Source organism: Salmo trutta, chromosome 6 (assembly GCF_901001165.1).
Source record: "Salmo trutta chromosome 6, fSalTru1.1, whole genome shotgun sequence".
Classification (NCBI taxonomy): Eukaryota; Metazoa; Chordata; class Actinopteri; order Salmoniformes; family Salmonidae; genus Salmo; species Salmo trutta.
This window is the reverse complement of record NC_042962.1, coordinates 6,273,046-6,297,741: the sequence shown is the minus strand read 5'-3', so window position 1 is coordinate 6,297,741 and position 24,696 is coordinate 6,273,046. Positions and strand designations below refer to the sequence as shown.

At 46.8% G+C, this 24,696-nt stretch overlaps 1 protein-coding gene across 3 annotated transcripts; it reads left to right on the top strand.

Annotated features, from left to right (window-relative positions):
* The first annotated feature begins 288 nt into the window (after positions 1-288).
* On the top strand, positions 289-24,192 carry abcd3a (ATP-binding cassette, sub-family D (ALD), member 3a). 3 transcript variants are annotated; one of them, XM_029755130.1, is made up of 20 exons: positions 291-713; positions 1,644-1,680; positions 1,781-1,882; positions 4,576-4,664; positions 7,256-7,325; positions 7,839-7,936; positions 14,467-14,590; positions 14,983-15,039; positions 15,278-15,420; positions 15,559-15,628; positions 15,755-15,824; positions 16,494-16,683; positions 16,921-17,085; positions 17,252-17,315; positions 17,701-17,778; positions 17,915-17,980; positions 19,534-19,743; positions 21,620-21,724; positions 21,912-21,968; positions 22,282-24,192. In XM_029755130.1, the coding sequence occupies exons 1-20, from the start codon at positions 607-609 to the stop codon at positions 22,357-22,359; spliced, it is 1,980 nt and encodes a 659-aa protein (XP_029610990.1). In that variant the 5' UTR covers positions 291-606; the 3' UTR covers positions 22,360-24,192. The 3 variants fall into 3 exon arrangements, with proteins under 3 accessions (XP_029610992.1, XP_029610990.1, XP_029610991.1); XM_029755131.1 differs by lacking the exon at positions 291-713 and adding an exon at positions 1,184-1,217; XM_029755132.1 differs by lacking the exons at positions 19,534-19,743; positions 21,620-21,724; positions 21,912-21,968; positions 22,282-24,192 and adding an exon at positions 18,291-19,522 and having other exon boundaries at positions 289-713.
* Positions 24,193-24,696: the final 504 nt, after the last annotated feature.

The following is a 24,696-nucleotide window of genomic DNA, read 5'->3' as shown; positions in this document are numbered from 1 at the left end:
AGAGAGACCAATAACCCAACCAATCCAGAAAAAAAGTGTTTTCTGTGGATGATTTTCGGCGATATGTCATGCCATTGTTTATGAGCCTTTATATCAAAGGTGCACTCCCACCTGCAATACAGCTTGTTCATTTTAAAATCCTCATGTCATATAATTATCCATGGGTTTTAGAATAGGCTACATAGCCGGGATAAAGGGATTATTCTGAGGTGTTCTGCATTTTTCTAAGCCATAGCAGTTATTTGAACCATCCCCTCTATCCTACTAACCTATGGTCCCACTCGTCCGCGGTGAGGGACTGCTCTCATTTGTTCCCTTCCCACTACCCAGCATGCTAGTCGGTGCGCGGTGAGGGACTGCTCTCATTTGTTCCCTTCCCACTACCCAGCATGCTAGTCGGTGCGCGGTGAGGGACAGCTCTCATTTGTTCCCTTCCCACTACCCAGCATGCTAGTCGGTGCGCGGTGAGGGACAGCTCTCATTTGTTCCCTTCCCACTACCCAGCATGCTAGTCGGTGCGCGGTGAGGGACCGCTCTCATTTGTTCCCTTCCCACTACCCAGCATGCTAGTCGGTCTGCACTTGGTCCACTGATACTGTAGGTAATATGGCGGCCGTCAGTAAATACTTGACAGCTAAAAACTCTTCGATAGCTGGTGGAGTCCTACTCGTTTTATACATCCTGAAGCAAAGAAGAAGAGGCAAGTCAAGCGGGTATGTTGCTGAAAAAAAAACCTAGAATCGAGTCTCTGTTGTACTTTAATTGTGCGTAGCTAGACTGCCCATGCCATGGGTTACTGTTTCACAGAACTTATGGCCAGCAAGCCAAGAAACCTTGTCCCATTTGACGGGTGTAAAGTCTGAAAGTCAGTGAGATATTGTAGTTGTTTTATATCGCAGATATCTATAAGAAACACGAGTTGATGGCTGTGCATATCGCATGTTGTAACAATACGTTTGTGTTATTATATATCTGTCAATGTACATTTCCAGCCTCATTAGCAAACAATAGAGGTCTTTATGCCCCGGTGCAGCGGGAATAGTAGCAATGATGTGTATAAACCCTGAATGGTTAGTGTTACTTCATATTAATCAGGCTTTGATGCCACCGGCAGCCATATTGGTACTCCTCAGAAGGAGCAGTCCTTCCAATGAGCTCAGTCTTACATCAGAGTTAGACGTTCATCCATCTTTCTCAGACGTCGAAGTGTTTTAAGGGTAAGTTTAGGTAGGCATTAACTCTGAAATCTTACAGTTTAGGCATTAACTCTGAATGGTTAAGGGTTAAATAGGGTTAAAATCTAGGGTTAAAACCTCGATATATCATTGGCTAATCAGGGCTAATATTGCAACAATGTAACAGACGTCACTATTTCTTATTAGCAGCTTGCTGCCCTTTTGATGTAATTTTTGAAAAGGTTCTTGGGACAGTTAAAAATAGCACATTCGTTAGAAGTTAAATGCTATGTCAAGACTCCATGTGATCTCTTTTTACATTCAACCTACACACCATACACTCGATTTTATGATGATAATGAAACTAAATCAATTTTGCCTTTTGGTATTGTGTTCATTGCATGACTGTTGCACTTGTTCTAGTTGGAACATTGTACCTGACTATGTGCCGTTGTATATCGTTTACAGTAAAAAAGGGGGCTCAGAACTGGAGTTGAGAAATGACGTAAGTATACAAGCACATACATCCAACAAATGTATAAAAATGTCCAACTACATGCCACATTTATCCCCTGACACCTGCATTGGCTCTGTTATTTGTGCAGGACAAAGCAGCTAAGAAAGACCGTGCGGCGGTGGACTATGTCTTCTTCCTCAGAATCAGCAAGATCATCCGGATCATGGTGCCTCGATGGTTCTGCAAAGAGGTGGGCCTTGTTGTTGTTGTTTACAGACCAATATTGTCACATATTGAGCAAAAAAAGAGTAGTTCCCAGTGGCATTTTATAAGTCTGTTATTATGTAATGTGAATAATATTATTAAAGGGGAAGTTCCCCTATTTTTACATGTGGCCTTATTTTCATTCTGTGCTTGTAGCAGATACCCCCCCACCCATTTTTTAAATTTTTTTATATATGTTTTGTTACATCGGAAATTGGTTGTCACATTTTGCTGAGTCATCAGTTGCGATTGACTACAATGCATTATGAAAATGTGTCTAAGCGTCTTATAAAACACTTAAAACCAACTCCTATTACATCAGAATCTCATTCTGGATAATGTCTCTGCACAAAATGTTAGACTTTTCTTTTTCTCCCCCTCCTGTGCCATAAATCCATGTTTGAATGATACTGTTTACAACAACAACAAAAAAATCTGGATTTATGAGACAGAGGAATTTTTTTTTCCAAGAATTGAGTGCAGAGACATTATCCAGAATGAGATTCTGTTGTAATATGAGTTGGTTTAGAGTGTTTTATAACATGCTTAGATACATTTTCATAATGCATTGTAGTCAATCGCAAGTGAGGACTCTAATAAAACAAAATATATTTATAAAATAATAACGGTTTGGGGATCAACTACATGCACAGAAAGAGTGCAAATAAGGCCACATGTAAAAATGGATGGACTTCCCTGGTAAGTAGATGCCGATAAGTTGTGTTCTGTAGCACCACATGATAAGCATTAAACCTTGAAGTAATTAGTCTCTGTGGTAATCGGCCATGGCCTTTGTGTTCCTTCATTGCGTCACTTTTATGGCCGCAACTTATCTCTTCCTCTATGCACGTGTGTGTGTGTGTCTCTCAACAGATATTTAGTTCGTTAAGTGTGATCATTGACAATTTTAATTTGCGAAGGTTGTTCTAGTTCACGTGTTCTATAATATTGCCTGAGCTTGTGTGTTGTATAAAAACAAAACCACCCTACAGAGCCCAAGCAGACCTGTCATACTGATCAGTTTGTTTGATAAGCCAAGGTCTCGGTGACATGAAGTCTGTTGGTGTATCAGAGTTCATCCTCTACTGAATTAACTCTAAAATGACTGAATTAACTCTAAAGTTGTTAGTTAAGGACAGGTCTATTCTACCGGTCATGTTGTTAGTTATTAAGGACAGGTCTATTCTACCGGTCATGTTGTTAGTTATTAAGGACAGGTCTATTCTACCGGTCATGTTGTTAGTTATTAAGGACAGGTCTATTCTACCGGTCATGTTGTTAGTTATTAAGGACAGGTCTATTCTACCGGTCATGTTGTTAGTTATTAAGGACAGGTCTATTCTACCGGTCATGTTGTTAGTTAAGGACAGGTCTATTCTACCGGTCATGTTGTTAGTTATTAAGGACAGGTCTATTCTACCGGTCATGTTGTTAGTTATTAAGGACAGGTCTATTCTACCGGTCATGTTGTTAGTTATTAAGGACAGGTCTATTCTACCGGTCATGTTGTTAGTTATTAAGGACAGGTCTATTCTACCGGTCATGTTGTTAGTTAAGGACAGGTCTATTCTACCGGTCATGTTGTTAGTTAAGGACAGGTCTATTCTACAGGTCATGTTGTTAGTTAAGGACAGGTCTATTCTACCGGTCATGTTGTTAGTTATTAAGGACAGGTCTATTCTACCGGTCATGTTGTTAGTTAAGGACAGGTCTATTCTACTTGTCATGTTGTTAGTTATTAAGGACAGGTCTATTCTACCTGTCATGTTGTTAGTGAAGGACAGGTCTATTCTACCGGTCATGTTGTTAGTTATTAAGGACAGGTCTATTCTACCGGTCATGTTGTTAGTTAAGGACAGGTCTATTCTACCGGGTCATGTTGTTAGTTATTAAGGACAGGTCTATTCTACTGGTCATGTTGTTAGTTATTAAGGACAGGTCTATTCTACCGGTCATGTTGTTAGTTATTAAGGACAGGTCTATTCTACCGGTCATGTCGTTAGTGAAGGACAGGTCTATTCTACCGGTCATGTTGTTAGTTATTAAGGACAGGTCTATTCTACCGGTCATGTTGTTAGTTAAGGACAGGTCTATTCTACTGGTCATGTTGTTAGTTAAGGACAGGTCTATTCTACCGGTCATGTTGTTAGTGAAGGACAGGTCTATTCTACCGGTCATGTTGTTAGTTATTAAGGACAGGTCTATTCTACCGGTCATGTTGTTAGTTAAGGACAGGTCTATTCTACCGGTCATGTTGTTAGTGAAGGACAGGTCTATTCTACCGGTCATGTTGTTAGTTATTAAGGACAGGTCTATTCTACCGGTCATGTTGTTAGTTAAGGACAGGTCTATTCTACCGGTCATGTTGTTAGTTAAGGACAGGTCTATTCTACTTGTCATGTTGTTAGTTATTAAGGACAGGTCTATTCTACTGGTCATGTTGTTATTTAAGAACAGGTCTATTCTACCGGTCATGTTGTTAGTTAAGGACAGGTCTATTGTACATTTGAACTGCCATGTATTAGTCATTCATCTAGTTTTACTCATATTATTTACAATACAACATGACATTGATTTGCTTAAGAACTGTCTATTGTATTGTTTAACCTGTGTATTTAATCTGCTAGATTTGCTCATCAGGTCTGTTCCACTTCTCTATTCCCTCCGTTGTCATCACAGACAGGATACCTTGTCCTCATAGCTGCCATGTTGGTGGCCAGGACATACTGTGATGTTTGGATGATCCAGAACGGAACCATGATTGAAAGGTGAGAATCACTGAGGTAGAAGACAGCGTTCCGATTCTGTGGTTAGAACAACTGACTTGCCATGTGACCTGTGATTCTTCACACTAGCTAGATGACCAATGAGTTTGGTGGTAGTGTTGACAGGGGGTTAAAATATGATGTTCAGGTTCCCCATACACAGATTCAGTCTAATACTGGACTAAGACACATGTTCAATGGAGATAATCATTTTAAAGTGTGTTTTAGTCCAGGATGAGGCTTATTCCAGGTCTGGGAAATCAGCCCCGTATCATATGTCTTTTCCTGCGCAGGAATTGATTGATGTCTTTCAATCTTCCACAGTGGTATCATTAGTAGAGATATCAATCTGTTCAAGAAGCACTTTTATTCCTACATTGCTGTCATATCTGGGGTAACTCTCCCCCCACGTGGTGGTTCACACAACTCAAACCCATATAATTCGTTTTTTAATGTTTCTGATCGTTTTAACATAGCACATGACTAGGCTCATCAGGCCATAACACTTACCCTGTATGGCTATTTGTGATTGGTTATTCCAATGGCGCAGCGGTCTAAGGCACTGCATCTCAGTGCTAGAGGCGTCACTACAGTCCCTGGATCGAATCCAGGCTGTGCCACATCCGGCCGTGATTGGGAGTACCATAGGGTGGCGCACAATTGGACCAGCGTCATTCGGGTTTAACCGGGGTAGGCCGTCATTGGGAATAAGAATTTGTTTTTAACTGACTTGCCTTTAGTATAATCAGAAATCGCTCATATCAGCACTCCTCTGCTTCCACACATCTCATGGCCAATATAGCAACACTAGGCTGTAAAGGGGAATAATCAAAGTCCTCTATCTAAATTTTTTTGATTTACTTTCTTCCCGCTCTCCATGACTGCTAGCCTGGTCACCTGCTATGTACAGTGCCAGTCAAAAGTTTGGACACACCTACTCATTCCAGGGTTTTTCTTTATTTTTACTATTTTCTACATTGTAGAATAATAGTGAAGACATCAAAACTATGAAATGACACATATGGAGGCATGTAGTAACCAAAAAAGTGTTAAACAATGTATTTTATATTTTATGTTCTTCAAAGTAGCCACCCTTTGCCTTGATAACAGCTTTGCACACTCTTGGCATTCTCTCAACCAGCTTCATGAGGAATGCTTTTCCAACAGTGTTGAAGGAGTTCCCAACATATGCTGAGCACTTGTTAGCTGCCAACTCATCCCAAACCATCTCAATTGGGTTGAGTTCGGGTGGTTGTGGAGGCCAGGTCATCTGATGCAGCACTCCATCACTCTCCTTCTTGGTCAAATAGCCCTTACACAGCCTAGAGGTGTGTTTTGGGTCATTGTCCTGTTGGAAAACAAATGATAGTCCCACTAAGTGTAAGCCATATGGGATGACGTATCTCTGCAGAATGCTGTGGTAGCCATGGTGGTTAAGTGTGCCTTGAATTCTAAATAAATCACAGACTGTGTCACCAACAAAGCAACCCCACACCACCTCCTCCATGCTTCACGGTGGGAACCACACATGAAGATCATCCGTTCACCTACTCTGCGTCTCACAGACACGGCGGTGACTCATCAGACCAAAGGACAGATTTCCACCGGTCTAATGTCCATTGCTCGTGTTTCTTGGCCCAAGCAAGTCTCTTTGCAGCAATTCGACCATAAAGGCGTTATTCATGCAGTATCCTCTGAACAGTTGATGTTGAGATGTGCCTGTAACTTTAACTCTGAAGCATTTATTTGGGCTGCAATATCTGAGGCTGGCAACTCTAATGAACTTATCCTCTGCAGCAGAGGTAACTCTGGGTCTTCCTTTCCTGTGGCGGTTCTCATGAGAGACAGTTTCATCATAGCGCTTGATGGTTTTTGCGACTGCACTTGAAGGAACTTTCAAAGTTCTTGAAATTTTCTGGATTGACTGACCTTCATGTCTTAAAATAATGATGGACTGTCATTTCTCTTTGCTTATTTGAGCTGTTGTTGACATAATATGGACTTGGTCTTTTACCAAATAGGACTATCTTCTGTATACCACCCCTACCTTGTCACAACACAACTGATTGGCTCAAACGCATTAAGTAGGAAAGAAATTCCACAAATTAACTTTTAACAAGGCACACCTGTTAAGTGAAATGCATTCCAGGTGACTACCTCATGAAGCTGGTTGAGAGAATGCCAAGCGTGTTCAAAGCTGTTATCAAGGCAAAGGGTGGCTATGTTGAAGAATCTCAAACATAAAGTATATTTTGATTTGTTTAACACTTTTTTTGGTTACTACATGATTCTATGTGTTATTTCATAGTTTTGATGTCTTCACTATTATTCTACAATGTCAAAAATAAAGAAAAACCCTGGAATGAGTAGGTGTGTCCAAACTTTTGACTGGTGCTGTATGTGCTTGAGTTGACGTGTTTTTCCATGACGATCATGGCAGAGGAGTTGGCTGAAGCATAGACAGATCTGACAGATGCTAGAACCTAGGCACTACCATTACAGGTGAAATTCATTAATCTGCCAATATCTTGCCTAGCTTTGTGTCCCATTCACTGACCAAGTTGGTTCGTTCTTGTGCATGTTTTGGTCTGCAGCGCAATTATCGGTCGTTCCAACACCGATTTCAAGAACTACTTGTTCAACTTTTGCAAAGTCATGCCGCTTGTAAGTGTGTTTTTGGTATTTCATTGCATCCAATATTGACTCGTTTTATAGATGTCTGTTGATTTTTATTTGCCTCCTGATTATAAATGTCATACTACAGTAGTTGGTTGGTTGTACAGCGAAGACTACAGTAGCCTTCCTAATTTCTCTTTTGTTGTAAATTCTCAGAGGAGATCTGATATTATTAGCATGATAATATTGACTGAATATTATTCGTAACGACCCTTTACACTGTAACTCATCACTTCCCAATATAATTTTGCAATAACCACATAACACGATCGTACATTGCCTGGAAAACTGGAGAATATTATGTTTATATGTACATTTTTACAGAATGTATCTTATCCTCTAGACAATTGGTATTTAATTTTCTCTGCATGCTTTGTATTAAACCGTCCTTTTGCTCATGGATTGAACAAATCCAGATTTCATCTGTGTTTGGACAGTAGACTAAGCTTGTAGGTTGTGATTTGATGAAGAGCTGATTTGTGTATGTTTTGTGACTGACAGATTGCATTGGTGAATAACTTCTTGAAGCTGGGTCTGAATGAGCTGAAGCTGAGGTTCAGAGTGAGGCTGACCAAACACCTCTACGACGAGTACCTCAAGTAAGCGCTGTCTACCGCACTGTCTGCCGCGCTGTCTGCTGTCTACCGCACTGTCTACTGTCTACCGCGCTGTCTACCGCACTGTCTACCGCGCTGTCTGCTGTCTACCGCACTGTCTACCGCGCTGTCTGCTGTCTACCGCACTGTCTGCCGCGCTGTCTGCTGTCTACCGCACTGTCTACTGTCTGCCGCGCTGTCTGCTGTCTACCGCACTGTCTACTGTCTACCGCGCTGTCTACCGCACTGTCTGCCGTGCTGTCTGCCGTGCTGTCTGCCGTGCTGTCTGCCGTGCTGTCTGCCGTGCTGTCTGCCGCGCTGTCTGCCGTGCTGTCTGCCGCGCTGTCTGCCGCGCTGTCTACTGTCTACCGCACTGTCTACCGCGCTGTCTACCGTCTACCGCGCTGTCTACCGCGCTGTCTACCGCACTGTCTACCGCACTGTCTACCGCGCTGTCTACCGCGCTGTCTACCGTCTACCGCACTGTCTACCGCGCTGTCTGCTGTCTACCGCACTGTCTACCGCGCTGTCTGCTGTCTACCGCACTGTCTGCCGCGCTGTCTGCTGTCTACCGCACTGTCTACTGTCTGCCGCGCTGTCTGCTGTCTACCGCACTGTCTACTGTCTACCGCGCTGTCTACCGCACTGTCTGCCGTGCTGTCTGCCGTGCTGTCTGCCGTGCTGTCTGCCGTGCTGTCTGCCGTGCTGTCTGCCGCGCTGTCTGCCGCGCTGTCTGCCGCGCTGTCTGCCGCGCTGTCTACTGTCTACCGCACTGTCTACCGCGCTGTCTACCGTCTACCGCGCTGTCTACCGCGCTGTCTACCGCACTGTCTACCGCACTGTCTACCGCGCTGTCTACCGCGCTGTCTACCGTCTACCGCACTGTCTACCGCACTGTCTGCTGTCTACCGCGCTGTCTGCCGCGCTGTCTGCTGTCTACCGCGCTGTCTGCCGCGCTGTCTGCCGCGCTGTCTGCCGCGCTGTCTGCCGCGCTGTCTGCCGCGCTGTCTGCCGCGCTGTCTGCCGTCTACCGCGCCGTCTGCCGCGCCGTCTGCCGCGCCGTCTGCCGCGCCGTCTACCGCACTATCTACTGTCTACCGCGCCGTCTACCGCGCCGTCTACCGCGCCGTCTACCGCACTGTCTCTACTGTCTACCGCACTGTCTACCGCGCTGTCTACCGCACTGTCTCTACTGTCTACCGCACTGTCTACCGCACTGTCTACCGCACTGTCTACCGCGCTGTCTACCGCGCTGTCTACCGCGCTGTCTACCGCACTGTCTACCGCACTGTCTACCGCACTGTCTGCTGTCTACCGCGCTGTCTACCGCGCTGTCTACCGCACTGTCTACCGCACTGTCTACCGCACTGTCTGCTGTCTACCGCGCTGTCTACCGCGCTGTCTACCGTCTACCGCACTGTCTACCGCACTGTCTACCGCACTGTCTGCTGTCTACCGCGCTGTCTACCGCGCTGTCTGCCGCACTGTCTGCCGCGCTGTCTGCCGCGCTGTCTGCTGTCTACCGCGCCGTCTGCCGCGCTGTCTGCTGTCTACCGCGCCGTCTGCCGCGCTGTCTGCCGCACTGTCTGCCGCGCTGTCTGCCGCGCTGTCTGCCGCGCTGTCTGCCGCGCTGTCTGCCGCGCTGTCTGCCGCGCTGTCTACCGCGCTGTCTACCGCGCTGTCTACTGTCTACCGCGCCGTCTACCGCGCTGTCTCTACTGTCTACCGCACTGTCTCTACTGTCTACCGCACTGTCTACCGCGCTGTCTACCGCACTGTCTCTACTGTCTACCGCACTGTCTACCGCACTGTCTACCGCACTGTCTCTACTGTCTACCGCGCTGTCTACCGCACTGTCTCTACTGTCTACCGCACTGTCTACCGCACTGTCTCTACTGTCTACCGCGCTGTCTACCGCGCTGTCTACCGCGCTGTCTACCGCGCTGTCTACCGCGCTGTCTACCGCGCTGTCTACCGCGCTGTCTACCGTCTACCGCGCTGTCTACCGCGCTGTCTACCGCACTGTCTACTTTCTACCGCACTGTCTCTACTGTCTACCGCACTGTCTACCGCACTGTCTACTTTCTACCGCACTGTCTCTACTGTCTACCGCACTGTCTACCGCACTGTCTACCGCACTGTCTACCGCACTGTCTCTACTGTCTACCGCGCTGTCTACCGCGCTGTCTACCGCGCTGTCTACCGCGCTGTCTACCGCACTGTCTACTGTCTACTGCGCTGTCTACCGCACTGTCTACCGCACTGTCTCTACTGTCTACTGTCTACCGCACTGTCTACCGCGCTGTCTCTACTGTCTACCGTACTGTCTCTACTGTCTACCGCGCTGTCTACCGCACTGCCTACTGTCTACCGCACTGTCTACTGCACTGTCTACTGTCTACCGCACTGCCTACCGCACTGCCCACTGTCTACCGCACTGCCTACCGCACTGCCTACTGTCTACCGCACTGCCTACCGTCTACCGCACTGCCTACTGTCTACCGCGCTGCCTACCGCACTGCCTACTGTCTACCGTCTACCGCACTGCCTACTGTCTACCGCACTGCCTACTGTCTACTGCACTGTCTACCGTCTACCGCACTCCCTACTGTCTACCGCGCTGCCTACTGTCTACCGTCTACCGCACTGCCTACTGCCTACCGCGCTGCCTACCGCGCTGCCTACCGCGCTATCTACCGCACTGCCTACTGTCTACCGCACTGCCTACCGCACTGCCTACTGTCTACCGCACTGCCTACCGTCTACCGCACTGCCTACTGTCTACCGCGCTGCCTACCGCACTGCCTACTGTCTACCGTCTACCGCACTGCCTACTGTCTACCGCACTGCCTACCGCACTGCCCACTGTCTACCGCACTGCCTACCGCACTGCCTACTGTCTACCGCACTGCCTACCGTCTACCGCACTGCCTACTGTCTACCGCGCTGCCTACCGCACTGCCTACTGTCTACCGTCTACCGCACTGCCTACTGTCTACCGCACTGCCTACTGTCTACTGCACTGCCTACTGTCTACCGTCTACCGCACTCCCTACTGTCTACCGCGCTGCCTACTGTCTACCGTCTACCGCACTGCCTACTGCCTACCGCGCTGCCTACCGCGCTGCCTACCGCGCTGCCTACCGCGCTATCTACCGCACTGCCTACTGTCTACCGCGCTGCCTACCGCGCTGCCTACCGCGCTGTCTACCGCACTGCCTACTGTCTACTGCGCTGTCTACCGCGCTGCCTACTGCACTGCCTACTGTCTACTGCACTGTCTACCGCGCTGCCTACCGCGCTGTCTACCGCGCTGTCTACTGCACTGTCTACTGTCTACCGCGCTGCCTACCGCGCTGTCTACCGCGCTGTCTACCGCACTGTCTACTGTCTACTGCACTGTCTACTGTCTACCGTGCTGTCTACCGCGCTGTCTACCGCACTGTCTACTGCACTGCCTACTGTCTACTGCACTGTCTACTGCGCTGTCTACCGCGCTGCCTACCGCGCTGCCTACCGCGCTGCCTACCGCGCTGCCTACCGCGCTGCCTACCGCGCTGCCTACCGCGCTGTCTACTGCACTGTCTACTGTCTACCGCGCTGTCTACCACGCTGTCTACTGCACTGTCTACTGTCTACTGCACTGTCTACTGTCTACCGCGCTGTCTACCGCACTGTCTACTGCACTGTCTACTGTCTACTGCACTGTCTACTGTCTACCGCGCTGTCTACCGCGCTGTCTACCGCGCTGTCTACCGCGCTGTCTACCGCACTGTCTACCGCACTGTCTACCGCACTGTCTACTGTCTACCGCACTGTCTACTGCACTGTCTACTGTCTACCGCACTGTCTACCGCACTGTCTATCGCGCTGTCTACCGTCTACCGCGCTGTCTACCGCGCTGTCTACCGCACTGTCTACCGCACTGTCTCTACTGTCTACCGCACTGTCTACCGCACTGTCTACCGCACTGTCTACCGCACTGTCTCTACTGTCTACCGCGCTGTCTACCGCACTGTCTACCGCGCTGTCTACCGCGCTGTCTACCGCGCTGTCTACCGCACTGTCTACCGCACTGTCTCTACTGTCTACCGTACTGTATCTACTGTCTACCGCGCTGTCTACCGCGCTGTCTACCGCGCTGTCTACCGCACTGTCTACCGCACTGCCTACTGTCTACCGCGCTGTCTACCGCACTGCCTACTGTCTACCGCACTGTCTACTGCACTGTCTACTGTCTACCGCACTGCCTACCGCACTGCCCACTGTCTACCGCACTGCCTACCGCACTGCCTACTGTCTACCGCACTGCCTACTGTCTACCGCACTGCCTACTGTCTACCGCGCTGCCTACCGCACTGCCTACTGTCTACCGTCTACCGCACTCCCTACCGTCTACCGCGCTGCCTACTGTCTACCGTCTACCGCACTGCCTACTGTCTACCGCGCTGCCTACCGCGCTGCCTACCGCGCTGTCTACCGCACTGCCTACTGTCTACCGCGTTGCCTACCGCGCTGCCTACCGCGCTGTCTACCGCGCTGTCTACCGCACTGCCTACTGTCTACTGCGCTGTCTACCGCGCTGCCTACTGTCTACTGCACTGTCTACCGCGCTGCCTACCGCGCTGTCTACCGCACTGTCTACTGTCTACCGCACTGTCTACTGTCTACCGCGCTGCCTACCGCGCTGTCTACCGCGCTGTCTACCGCGCTGTCTACTGCACTGTCTACTGTCTACTGCACTGTCTACTGTCTACCGCGCTGTCTACCGCACTGTCTACTGCACTGTCTACTGTCTACTGCACTGTCTACTGTCTACCGCGCTGTCTACCGCGCTGTCTACCGCGCTGTCTACTGTCTACCGCACTGTCTACCGCACTGTCTACCGCACTGTCTACCGCACTGTCTACCGCACTGTCTACCGCACTGTCTACTGCGCTGTCTACCGTCTACCGCGCTGTCTACCGCGCTGTCTACCGCACTGTCTCTACTGTCTACCGCACTGTCTACCGCACTGTCTACCGCACTGTCTCTACTGTCTACCGCGCTGTCTACCGCGCTGTCTACCGCACTGTCTACCGCGCTGTCTACCGCACTGTCTACTGTCTACCGCGCTGTCTACCGCACTGTCTACCGCGCTGTCTATCGCACTGTCTACCGCACTGTCTCTACTGTCTACTGTCTACCGCACTGTCTACCGCGCTGTCTCTACTGTCTACCGTACTGTATCTACTGTCTACCGCGCTGTCTACCGCGCTGTCTACCGCGCTGTCTACCGCGCTGTCTACCGCACTGTCTACCGCACTGCCTACTGTCTACCGCGCTGTCTACCGCACTGCCTACTGTCTACCGCACTGTCTACTGCACTGTCTACTGTCTACCGCACTGCCTACCGCACTGCCCACTGTCTACCGCACTGCCTACCGCACTGCCTACTGTCTACCGCACTGCCTACTGTCTACCGCGCTGCCTACCGCACTGCCTACTGTCTACCGTCTACCGCTCTCCCTATTGTCTACCGCGCTGCCTACTGTCTACCGTCTACCGCACTGCCTACTGTCTACCGCGCTGCCTACCGCGCTGTCTACCGCACTGCCTACTGTCTACCGCGTTGCCTACCGCGCTGCCTACCGCGCTGTCTACCGCGCTGTCTACCGCACTGCCTACTGTCTACTGCGCTGTCTACCGCGCTGCCTACTGCACTGCCTACTGTCTACTGCACTGTCTACCGCGCTGCCTACCGCGCTGTCTACCGCACTGTCTACTGTCTACCGCACTGTCTACTGTCTACCGTGCTGTCTACCGCGCTGTCTACCGCACTGTCTACTGCACTGCCTACTGTCTACTGCACTGTCTACCGCGCTGCCTACCGCGCTGCCTACCGCGCTGTCTACCGCGCTGCCTACCGCGCTGCCTACCGCGCTGCCTACCGCGCTGCCTACTGTCTACTGCACTGTCTACTGTCTACCGCGCTGTCTACCGCGCTGTCTACCGCGCTGTCTACCGCGCTGTCTACTGCACTGTCTACTGTCTACTGCACTGTCTACAGTCTACCGCGCTGTCTACCGCACTGTCTACTGCACTGTCTACTGTCTACTGCACTGTCTACTGTCTACCGCGCTGTCTACCGCGCTGTCTACCGCACTGTCTACCGCACTGTCTACCGCACTGTCTACCGCACTGTCTACCGCACTGTCTACCGCACTGTCTACCGCGCTGTCTACTGTCTGCCGCGCTGTCTACCGTCTGCCGCGCCGTCTACTGTCTACTGTCTGCCGCGCTGTCTGCCGCGCTGTCTACCGTCTGCCGCGCTGTCTGCCGCGCTGTCTGCCGCGCTGTCTGCCGCGCTGTCTGCAGCGCTGTCTACTGTCTGCCGCGCTGTCTGCCGCGCTGTCTACTGTCTGCCGCGCTGTCTGCCGCGCTGTCTACTGTCTACCGCGCCGTCTACCGTCTACGGCCTCTTCTCATAACCTTACATTCCCATAGTCAGTCTGTCTGTAAATGAACTCAGTCAAAATGTCTGTCATCCCCAGAGGATACACGTACTACAAAATGGGCAATCTGGATAACCGCATCGCTAACGCTGACCAGCTGCTGACTCAGGATGTGGAGAGGTTCTGTAACAGCGTGGTGGACCTCTACTCCAACCTCAGCAAGGTACTTTAGCGAAAAACCTAAACGATCATGCTGACTACTGTTTGTTTAAGACCAAAGTATACATTCTTGTCTATAGCTTCGTGTGTGTGTGTGTGGTTCCAAGGTGTCCGTTAGGAATTTGTATGGTTGTTGTAGTACACCTTAGTCGATCATTAACTTGTTGTGTAAATCATGATATTGCTGAAAGCTGCTATTTGTATTTATTATTGATCCCCATTGGTTCCTGCCAAGGCAGCAGCAACTCCTCCTGGAATCCAGCAAAATGAAGGCAGTTTATATAATTTGACAATATATTGACAGATTTCACAACACACTGTGTGCCCTCAGGCCCCTACTCCACCAGGGAGGTCTACATAGTATCACATGTTAACGCTACTGCATATCCCCTTTAGCCTCTCTTGGACATTGGACTGTACATCTTCAAGCTGACGTCTGCCATCGGTGCCCAGGTAAATACGAATTCAGATTCCAGAAGCAACCAATAGATTCCATTCAGGTTTTAGAATGTTCTGAAATTCTATCTCTCTCTCTATCTCTCTCTCTATCTCTCTCTCTATCTCTCTCTCTATCTCTCTCTCTATCTCTCTATCTATCTCTCTATCTATCTCTCTATCTATCTCTATCTATCTCTCTCTATCTCTCTCCGCATTGGCATTAACAGGATGTGATGCCACTGTTTCCCCTCAGGGCCCAGCGAGTATGATGGCCTACCTGCTGGTCTCAGGCCTGTTCCTGACCAGACTGCGGCGGCCCATCGGTAAAATGACGGTGACAGAGCAGCGCTACGAGGGAGAGTACCGATATGTCAACTCACGACTCATCACCAACAGGTGTGAAGGCCTGGATCTGAGTACATCATGGGCTTGGCAATACAGTGCTTTTTGATTTTGACGTTAAGACTTGTTAAATCCCCCCTGTCATGGTGTTTAAAAAGACAACTGAATGATGTTTAACATGTTATGTCTTAGTGAGGAGATTGCCTTCTACAACGGGAACATGAGAGAAAAACAGACGATTCACTCGACATTTAAGAAACTAGTGAGTGCTGTTTGTTAGTCCAAGGTACATTTAAAGATCCGTGTTCACTTCTGTCTACACGGACAAACTGCTGATTTGTGAGTTTAAAAGTGTTTATTAATGTTGTGATACCTTCTGTCTTCTCAGGTCGACCATTTGCACAAGTTTATCTTCTTCCGGTTCTCCATGGGTTTCGTGGACAGCCTGATCGCCAAGTGTAAAATCTGATGTTTTAACCCTACAGATTAATATGGTGATATCATCAGTTACATAGCCAGAGATCTGATGTTTTAACCCTACAGATTAATATGGTGATATCATCAGTTACATAGCCAGAGATCTGATGTTTTAATCCTACAGATTAATAGGGTGATATCATCAGTTACATAGCCAGAGATGTGATGTTTTAACCCTACAGATTAATAGGGTGATATCAGTTACATAGCCAGAGATGTGATGTTTTAACCCTACAGATTAATAGGGTGATATCAGTTACATAGCCAGAGATCTGATGTTTTAACCCTACAGATTAATAGGGTGATATCAGTTACATAGCCAGAGATCTGATGTTTTAACCCTACAGATTAATATGGTGATATCATCAGTTACATAGCCAGAGATCTGATGTTTTAACCCTACAGATTAATAGGGTGATATCATCAGTTACATAGCCAGAGATCTGATGTTTTAACCCTATAGAATCATCAGTTACATAGCCAGAGAGAGATCTGTAAATGGTGGCCAGTTTAGTTTCTGCACTTCTCCAACTTGCCACTGTGTCCAGCCGCCACATTTTATTGTTGCTTGGCCAGGCGAACATAATGACATTTGTTCAATGTATCACCTCTATACTTAACCCAGTGCTTGGGTCTCTTCCTTCCCTCAGACATAGCCACTGTGGTGGGCTACCTGGTGGTGAGTCGACCGTTCCTCAACCTAGCCGACCCTCGCCACATGAACAGCAGCCAACCTGAGCTGCTGGAAGACTACTACCAGAGTGGCAGGATGCTGCTGAGAATGTCCCAGGCTCTGGGAAGGATCGTACTAGCTGGTAGAGAGATGACCAGGCTCTCTGGGTGAGACTTCTCTCTTCCCAAAACACTTTATGTTCCCATCACATATTCAATTGAATTTTTATTCAATTCCATTTATAATTCAAAGTAGTAGCCTGCTTTAGCCATAGATTACAAAACTCCCTCAAACTCTTTCTATGACCACTTCATTCTTCCATCAGCGCTGTCCATGCTTTCCCTCCGTAGTGCTTTGGGTAGGAGGTGTTCTGAGCTAGGCTTTGTCTCCCGTTCTTCTCCCAGGTTCACCATGCGTATCACTGAACTCATGAAGGTCCTGAAAGAACTGAACTCTGGGAAGTACGAGCGCACCATGGTCTCTCATCAGGACAAGGAATCAGAAGCCGTAGAAAGAGTCCCGCTGGTTCCGGGCGGCGGACAGATCATCAACGTTGACCACATCATCAAGTATGTGTGACAAGCCTCAGGTCATTTCTGTACATAATATTGGCTGCATATAATCTCTTTTAATATGTTTACCTCACTGAAGTTGTCCACGGTCAAACCGCCAAGGGGTCAGTAAGAGAAGTAAGTGGTCAGTAAGAGAAGTGTCTTGACTGTTTTGGTGCTGCAGGTTTGAACACACACCACTAGCAACACCCAACGGAGATATTCTGATCAAGGACCTGACCTTTGAAGTAGGCATCTCTTTTCTTTTCTTTATCCTAGTTAGTCTCACTGAGAACATCTGGTTAGCAAAATAAACGTGTGTGTGTGTGTGTGTGTGTGTGTGTTACCCAGATAGTTTTAACTAACATAACAGTGGAGTCCCTCTCTAATGAATGTGTGCCACTAGTTTAGTCATTCAGTCAGTTTGACATTTTAAGAACATTTTGTATTTTAAAGTCGGGAATGTTCACACCACTTTGATTTTAATGATTATGTTGACGTTCAAAGTTTGAAGGGTCACACCGGATGTTACAATGAGGTTATTCTTTCTCTCTCTCTCTCTCTCTCTCTCTCTCTCTTTCTCTGTCTCTCTCTCTTTCTCTCTCTCTCTTTTTTTTTTACCCCCCATCCCAGGTGAGGTCTGGTACCAACGTGTTAGTGTGTGGGCCCAATGGCTGTGGCAAGAGTTCACTCTTCAGAGTCCTGGGAGAGGTGAAGAGTGTTCCGTTTTATGTTCTATTGATATGACTGTGCCTGTGGGAATGGAAGTACTGCAACAAAATCAATTATTTTGGTTTTAGTAACTTAAGAGTAAACCCTGGAGATAACATTGTGTGTTTCTCTATAGCTCTGGCCTCTGTTTGGAGGACAGCTGACCAAGCCTGAGAGAGGGAAGCTTTTCTATGTTCCTCAGGTAACTAAATGGACACCTTGAGTATTTTATATTACCAATAAACCGTTTGGTATGGAACCTCGGTTTGGTCCGCACTGTAAACCCAACTGTGTCGTAGGCCTATGCCTGTTGAGTAAAACCGAGCTGGGAATTTTTTTTTTTTCGAACTTTACCGTTAAAACAACTAGAGCCTATGCACACGTTATCAAAATTCAAATATCAACTGGCACATTTCAAACTGCCGGGAAGTAGTTCTGTACGATGAGTGGTGGGGTCGATCCTCAATCTTCGTTTAAATTTCCAATTTAGGAACATTTTGTCTTCCCAGTAGATTACAACCGCGATGGAAAGAGAGTGGTGGATGAATGATGCCCAGTACACCAGAGCAAGACGGAAACGCAAAGAAACAACAACACAGCATGGTCTCCCTCTGCATTCAAGCAGCCCTTGGAAGCTGATTCTGACCGGCCCAAAGAAATTACAAGAGTGATAGGCTATGTTTTTATATTTTTTTACAGTCTTTGGGTTTATAGCCGCGAATATACACCCATTCTCGGTGGTTGAGAATACGGGATTTTCAGCACCTCGTGAAAGAGACGCACTCATTTCAGTAAAACGGGTCGTACCCGCTCTATATAAGCAACCCAAAGTCAAAGTTTTCAATGAATTGGCTAATGCACCCTGTGTTACACTTACTTAAGTGACAGCCCGTCACATGACCCCGGAGTGGGGGATTTACCGTGCTACAGACACGCCCCGTTTATGAGAGTCACAAGTGTGAATCTGGCACTGAAGAAGGTAGTGTCATGGTGCGTTTTAACCAAGTGGGAATTTACCACATGCTACTGGGAAAAGTCCACTTGAACGGCCCTCCAACTGGTAGTTACTAGTGGGGAAACTCGTCCATCATGCAGAGCACGCACTCCTCCACACATGGTGACCTCTGACATCACCTACTAAGGAAATGGTCCCTATAACAGCATTTTCGGCAGTTTAAATGCAACAACACATTATTTATAAAAAGCAATCTATTAAATACATTTTTGAACTTGAGCTTGACAGCTGTACTGTTAGTTTACGGTTGACACAGCTTGTTGGCCATTAGCCAATCGGCGTTTCTCAACTAGTTCAATCACATGAATGCGTCCAACTAGTATTTACGACTTCAAAACTGGTAAATTCCCACCTCCCACATAGTTACAAACGCAGCATCAGAGTGAAAACTTGAGAAGCCCAAAATGACAATCCTGTCACAACAGACGATGGAAGGAACGCTGAACGTTGTGAACGCTGAACGTTGTGAACGCTGAACGTTGCGAACGCTGAACGTTGCGAACGCTGAACGTTGCGAACGCTGAACGTTGTGAATGGCATTTAATTTCCCTGCTGTACTGAAACCAAACCGTTACACCCCTATTACCGTATTCTATTCCATGTTTTGGCAAATTGTGAATTGGCAGCCAACTCTAGTCTGTCTGTTACATCTCATTGTAGAGACCCTCCATGACCCCTGACCTCTTCCATCTTATTGCACAGACCCTACATGACCTTTGACTTATTGAATCCTATTATAGAGACCGTACATGACCCTTGGCACGCTGAGGGATCAGGTGATTTACCCTGACACCTATGAGGAACAGAAGAGAAAAGGAATCTCTGACCAGGTGTTGAAAGAGTACCTGGACAATGTCCAGCTGGGTCACATCCTGGACAGGGAGGGGACCTGGGACACTGTACAGGACTGGATGGACGTCCTCAGTGGAGGAGAAAAGCAGAGGATGGCGGTAAGATGGATGAGAGGAATATTCCTGAATGGAATAGTTTTCTTTGTTTTATTTGAAATAAAAAAAAGTAAAAAATTACAATCAAAATGGTTTCTCATACCTCATTGGAGATACTTTACCATCTATTATTATTACACGCTCCTATCACCATGTTATCACAGAGTGACGCCCATACTGGCCTTCTAAATAGTAGGCATTTAGGGTATATGAACAGAACGTTTTATAGGATGTGACATTTCGAAAATGTAGGAGGAGCCTAGTATGTGTTGCTTATTGCGTTAAGATTAAACTAAATAGTACCATTAGTACTAAGTATGTACACTGAACAAAAATATAAACGCAACATGTAAAGTGTTGGTTTCATGACTAGAAATTTTCCATACGCACAAAAAAAGCTTATTTTTCACAAAATTTGGCCACAAATTTGTTTACGTCCCTGTTAGTGAGCATTTCTCCTTTGCCAAGATAATCCATCCACCTGACAGGTGTGGCATATCAAGAAGCTGATTAAACAGCATGATCATTACACATGTGCACCTTGTGCTGGGGGTACAATAAAAGGCCACTCTAGAATGTGCAGTTTTGTCACACAACACAATGCCACAGATGTCACCAAGTTTTGAAGGAGCGTGTAATTGGCATGCTGACTGCAGGAATGTTCACCAGAGCTGTTGCCAGATAATTGAATGTTCATTTCTCTACCATAAGCCGCCTCCAACGTTATTTTAGAGAATTTGGCCGTACATCCAACCGGCCTCAACCACGTGTATGACGCCGTGTGGGCGAGCGGTTTGCTGATGTCCTTGTTGTGAGCAGAGTGCCCCATGGTGGCAGTGGGGTTATGGTATGGGCAGGCATAAGCTACAGACAACGAACACAATTGCATTTTATCGATAGCAATTTGAATGCACAGAGATACCGTAACGAGATCCTGAGGCCCATTTATTAAATTGTTTTATGTATCTGTGACAGACGGATGCATGTCTGTATTCCCAGTCATGTGAAATCCATAGATTTAGGGCCTAATTTTTATTTATTTTTTTCATTTAAAAAAAAAAATTCAATTGAACAATTTCCTGATATGAACTGTAACTCAGTAAAATCTTTGAAATTGTTGCATGTTGCTTTTTATTTTTGTTCAGTGTAGTTTTAGTAAGTAGTAGGCAGGACAGATTTGGGACATAAACATTGACTTTGTTTAGTTTGCTTCACGTGTGTCTGTATATGACCATTGACTTTGTATGGTGTTATGTGAATTTAAGTTATCAATGTTCTTTAACCGAACTTCAATGAAACTACTCAGTCTGCCCCTCCAGAGGGTGTAAGATTCTGGTTAAATGACGCAGACGGAGAACCAGCCCAACAATGGTCAAAAGGTTTATTTAGGAGAGCTCTGCCCTCCTTACAATGTACAAAGCCTTTTATATTAACACACACACACACACACACACACACACACACACACACACACCAGTAGAGAACTCCACCCCGATTTAGGCGGCTGTATTTTTCCACAGTACACATACATTCCTTATCAACCTTGCTACCTGTCTTCTAATCTCCTGCCAACTAGTCGTTCCCAGGCCGTTGTTACTCTCCCTAACTTAGGGAGGCCTCTTCTGTTTCTTTCCCAAGGTCGTCTTATCAACTCTGCCCTGCTCATTTTAACAGTGTCTTATTCACACACAGCATTACAATATAGTTTTTAACCCATTATTATAGCCTTATTTCCAATACATTTCAACAGGTTATAAGGTTTCTGAGTGAAATCATTTAGTCAAACCTTTAATCATATAATTTCCATTACATTTGGTCTGCTTCATTTGTGTCTAGATGGCCATTGACTTTGTTTGGTCTGGTTCACGTGTGTCTGTAGATGGCCCGGTTGTTCTACCACAAGCCCCAGTTTGCCATCCTGGATGAGTGCACCAGTGCTGTAAGCGTTGATGTGGAGGACTTCATCTACAGCCACTGCAGAACGGTACGGACACCACTCCAGCCTTTAGCCTGGACTCGTAGCATATACTGCTATATGCCTGAGTGTTTACTTCTAAATCCGTCTTTCTAATTCTCCAGTTTTAATAAATAATAATACAGGTTACGTACAAGTTGTCTGAAGCTGTTTGGTGTGGTTGTCTAGCTGCTTATGCCTGGTCTGTTTTCAATAGGTTGGCATCAGTCTGTTCACTGTCTCTCACAGAAAGTCTTTGTGGAAACACCATGAGGTAAGATCGCAACCTTTTTCTGGAAACACTTTGACATGGGGAATTGTGTCTATTGATGTGTCCGTATACTGTTGGGAGTGCTCTGGGAGATTATTGTGGGGAAACTCCTTCTGGCAGTTTAAAAAAAATATGTATCTTTTTGTTGAATTTGTGGCATGTAAGCAATGGTTTATTAAAGTTCCCATGGTGCAGCTGCACTTTGTACAGAATGTGCTTCTTTTTTTTACTTATTGTTGCACGTGATTAACAATTCAAGAAGTGAATCCTGTTTGGCTGAAATGAGACTGAGCTTTTATTTTTTATTTTTTTCCAGTACTACCTTCACATGGACGGGAGAGGGAACTACGACTTCAAACCCATCACCGAGGAGACCATTGAGTTTGGCTCCTAGACGAACAACACACACACACACACTATCATTTGGCCTAGAGAAAGTTGCTCACTAATTCTGCACTTAAAACAAGTTTTTGAAATAACCCTCTTTTTGTTATTTTAAATACAGCTTTGTCAAAAAGAAAACTATCTTGTTAGTCTGATCGAGAAAGCATTTGTCCACGGTGATTGTATATAACTTGTCATTTATGGTCCAAATTGGTCCAAACTCAATCAGATTACAGAATGGGCTAATCCAATCCAGATGAATTATGTTTGTTATACAACTGTGAACTGAATCATGCTTCATAATGATTAAGATGAGTTAGCCCCTACAGAGGACTCTTATGTGATGAATTAAAACAGGGAGGTAGAGCCCAGGTGATGAGTGGTCTCTTAGACAAGTCACTGAGGGCAGGTAACAGTATAACTGCTATCTTGTCTTTCTTTTAAGGTATATGTGTAATATGCAAATGAAGCTGCTGGTTTCCTCTGTTGGGGTGAAATCCTTCCATGTGCTTTCCTAGTCTGGTCCCAGCGTTGACCAGGATCTGTCTAGGACCTGGCTAGTACATCTAGGCCTTTCCTAGTCTGGTCCCAGCGTTGACCAGGATCTGTCTAGGACCTGGCTAGTACATCTAGGCCTTTCCTAGTCTGGTCCCAGCGTTGACAGCGTTGACCAGGATCTGTCTAGGACCTGGCTAGTACATCTAGGCCTTTTGTATTCTGGTCCCTGATCTGTTTATACTGTCTAGGACCAGGCTAGTCCACCTAGGCCTTTCGTATCAACGTCCCTGATCTGTTTGTACTGTCTAGGACCAGGCTAGTCCATCTAGGCCTTTCCTAGCCTGGTTCCTGATCTGTTTATACTGTCTAGGACCAGGCTAGTCCATCTAGGCCTTTCGTATCAACGTCCCTGATCTGTTTGTACTGTCTAGGACCAGGCTAGTCCATCTAGGCCTTTCCTAGCCTGGTTCCTGATCTGTTTATACTGTCTAGGACCAGGCTAGTCCATCTAGGCCTTTCGTATCCTGGTCCCTGATATGTTTGTACTGTCGGGACCAGGCTAGTACTATGCCTTTCATAGCCTGGTCCCATGATCCGATTGTACTGTCTAGGACCAGGCTAGTCCTCCTAGGCCTTGGGTTATGAAGCCTGACCTACTGTAGAGTAAAGAGGAAGTGTTGCCTGAAGCTGGAGAATCCCTGTCCCCAGGTGCTTCCTCTGTGGCTTTTTCTCAGTTTGTCTTTTCAGCGTGTCCTCTCCTCACCTCCCTCTGAAAACGCATTGAAAGAGAAGGTCTGAGGAGAGGGTCCTTGGATCTTCTCCAATGCAGTTTGAGAAAAGAGATGAGGAAAGGGCCAATGAGAGGAGCCCGGTGTGTTCGAGGAAGGGATCCAGCAAGGCTCTGATTTCCCTCATTTACAAATCATCTATCACAAATAAGTATCTGCACAGCACTTGGTGGAATCCCCTGGACCAGGTCTCCTGTCTTAAGCATTACATAAATAATCAGTCATTCTCCAGCTGCTTATAGCAGTATGTGGATTTGGCACTAAATAACTGATCATTTGATGTATGAAATGTGACATGTGTTGCTCTTCCTTGGATCAGGGTGGTGCAGTTGCTCTGCAGACACCAGAAGGCTTCCTTCTTTTATCACAGCAGTAACTACTGCTATAATATACTGACTGTAGCAATGGTGTCCGTCTGTTGTTGTTTTAAAAACTGAACTGTAAAGAACAGGCTCTGTAGAACTGGTTATATAGGAGAGAGAATGTAATATAGTGATTTGACTCTAAAAAGTGCATGCACCTACAATAAACTGTATCAACAATGCATTTTAATAAAACAGAGCGACTGCAGTGTGTTATTACCACAGGGTTACCTGTGGGGAACAGGGACTCTTTCAGTTGTTGAATGTTGCAGGTGGAAATGCTGTGAACAGAGACAACGTAATTCCTCGTTCTAGCTGTCGGATAGGCATGTTTGTTCTACATAACATTTTGGAACATTCCAGATAACATATTTCTATGTTCTGCTAACAGTGTTTAGGGGGCTTCTGGTTTATGTCCTTTAAAATCCCTAAAGGATTCAGTATCAAATAGAAAAGGGTAGGTAGGTAACACTGAGGGAGGGAGAGAGGTAACTGAGGTAAGTAGCTAACATGAGGTAGGTGGGTAGGTAACACTAGTGGGTACAGTTGAAGTCAGTAGTTTACATGCACTTAGGTTGGAGTCATTAAAACTCGTTTTTCAACCTCTCAACAAATTTCTTGTTAACAAACTATAGTTTGGGGCAAGTCGGTTAGGACATCTACTTTGTGCATGACACAAGTAATTTTTCCAACAATTGT

Bases quoted from the DNA above. Each gene is read 5' to 3' on its own strand.
- abcd3a (XM_029755130.1), top strand. From the start codon at position 607: ATGGCGGCCGTCAGTAAATACTTGACAGCTAAAAACTCTTCGATAGCT. The intron at 1,883-4,575 runs GTGGGCCTTGTT...TTGTCATCACAG, and splicing joins CTCGATGGTTCTGCAAAGAG to ACAGGATACCTTGTCCTCAT. The intron at 7,326-7,838 runs GTAAGTGTGTTT...TGTGACTGACAG, and splicing joins TTTGCAAAGTCATGCCGCTT to ATTGCATTGGTGAATAACTT.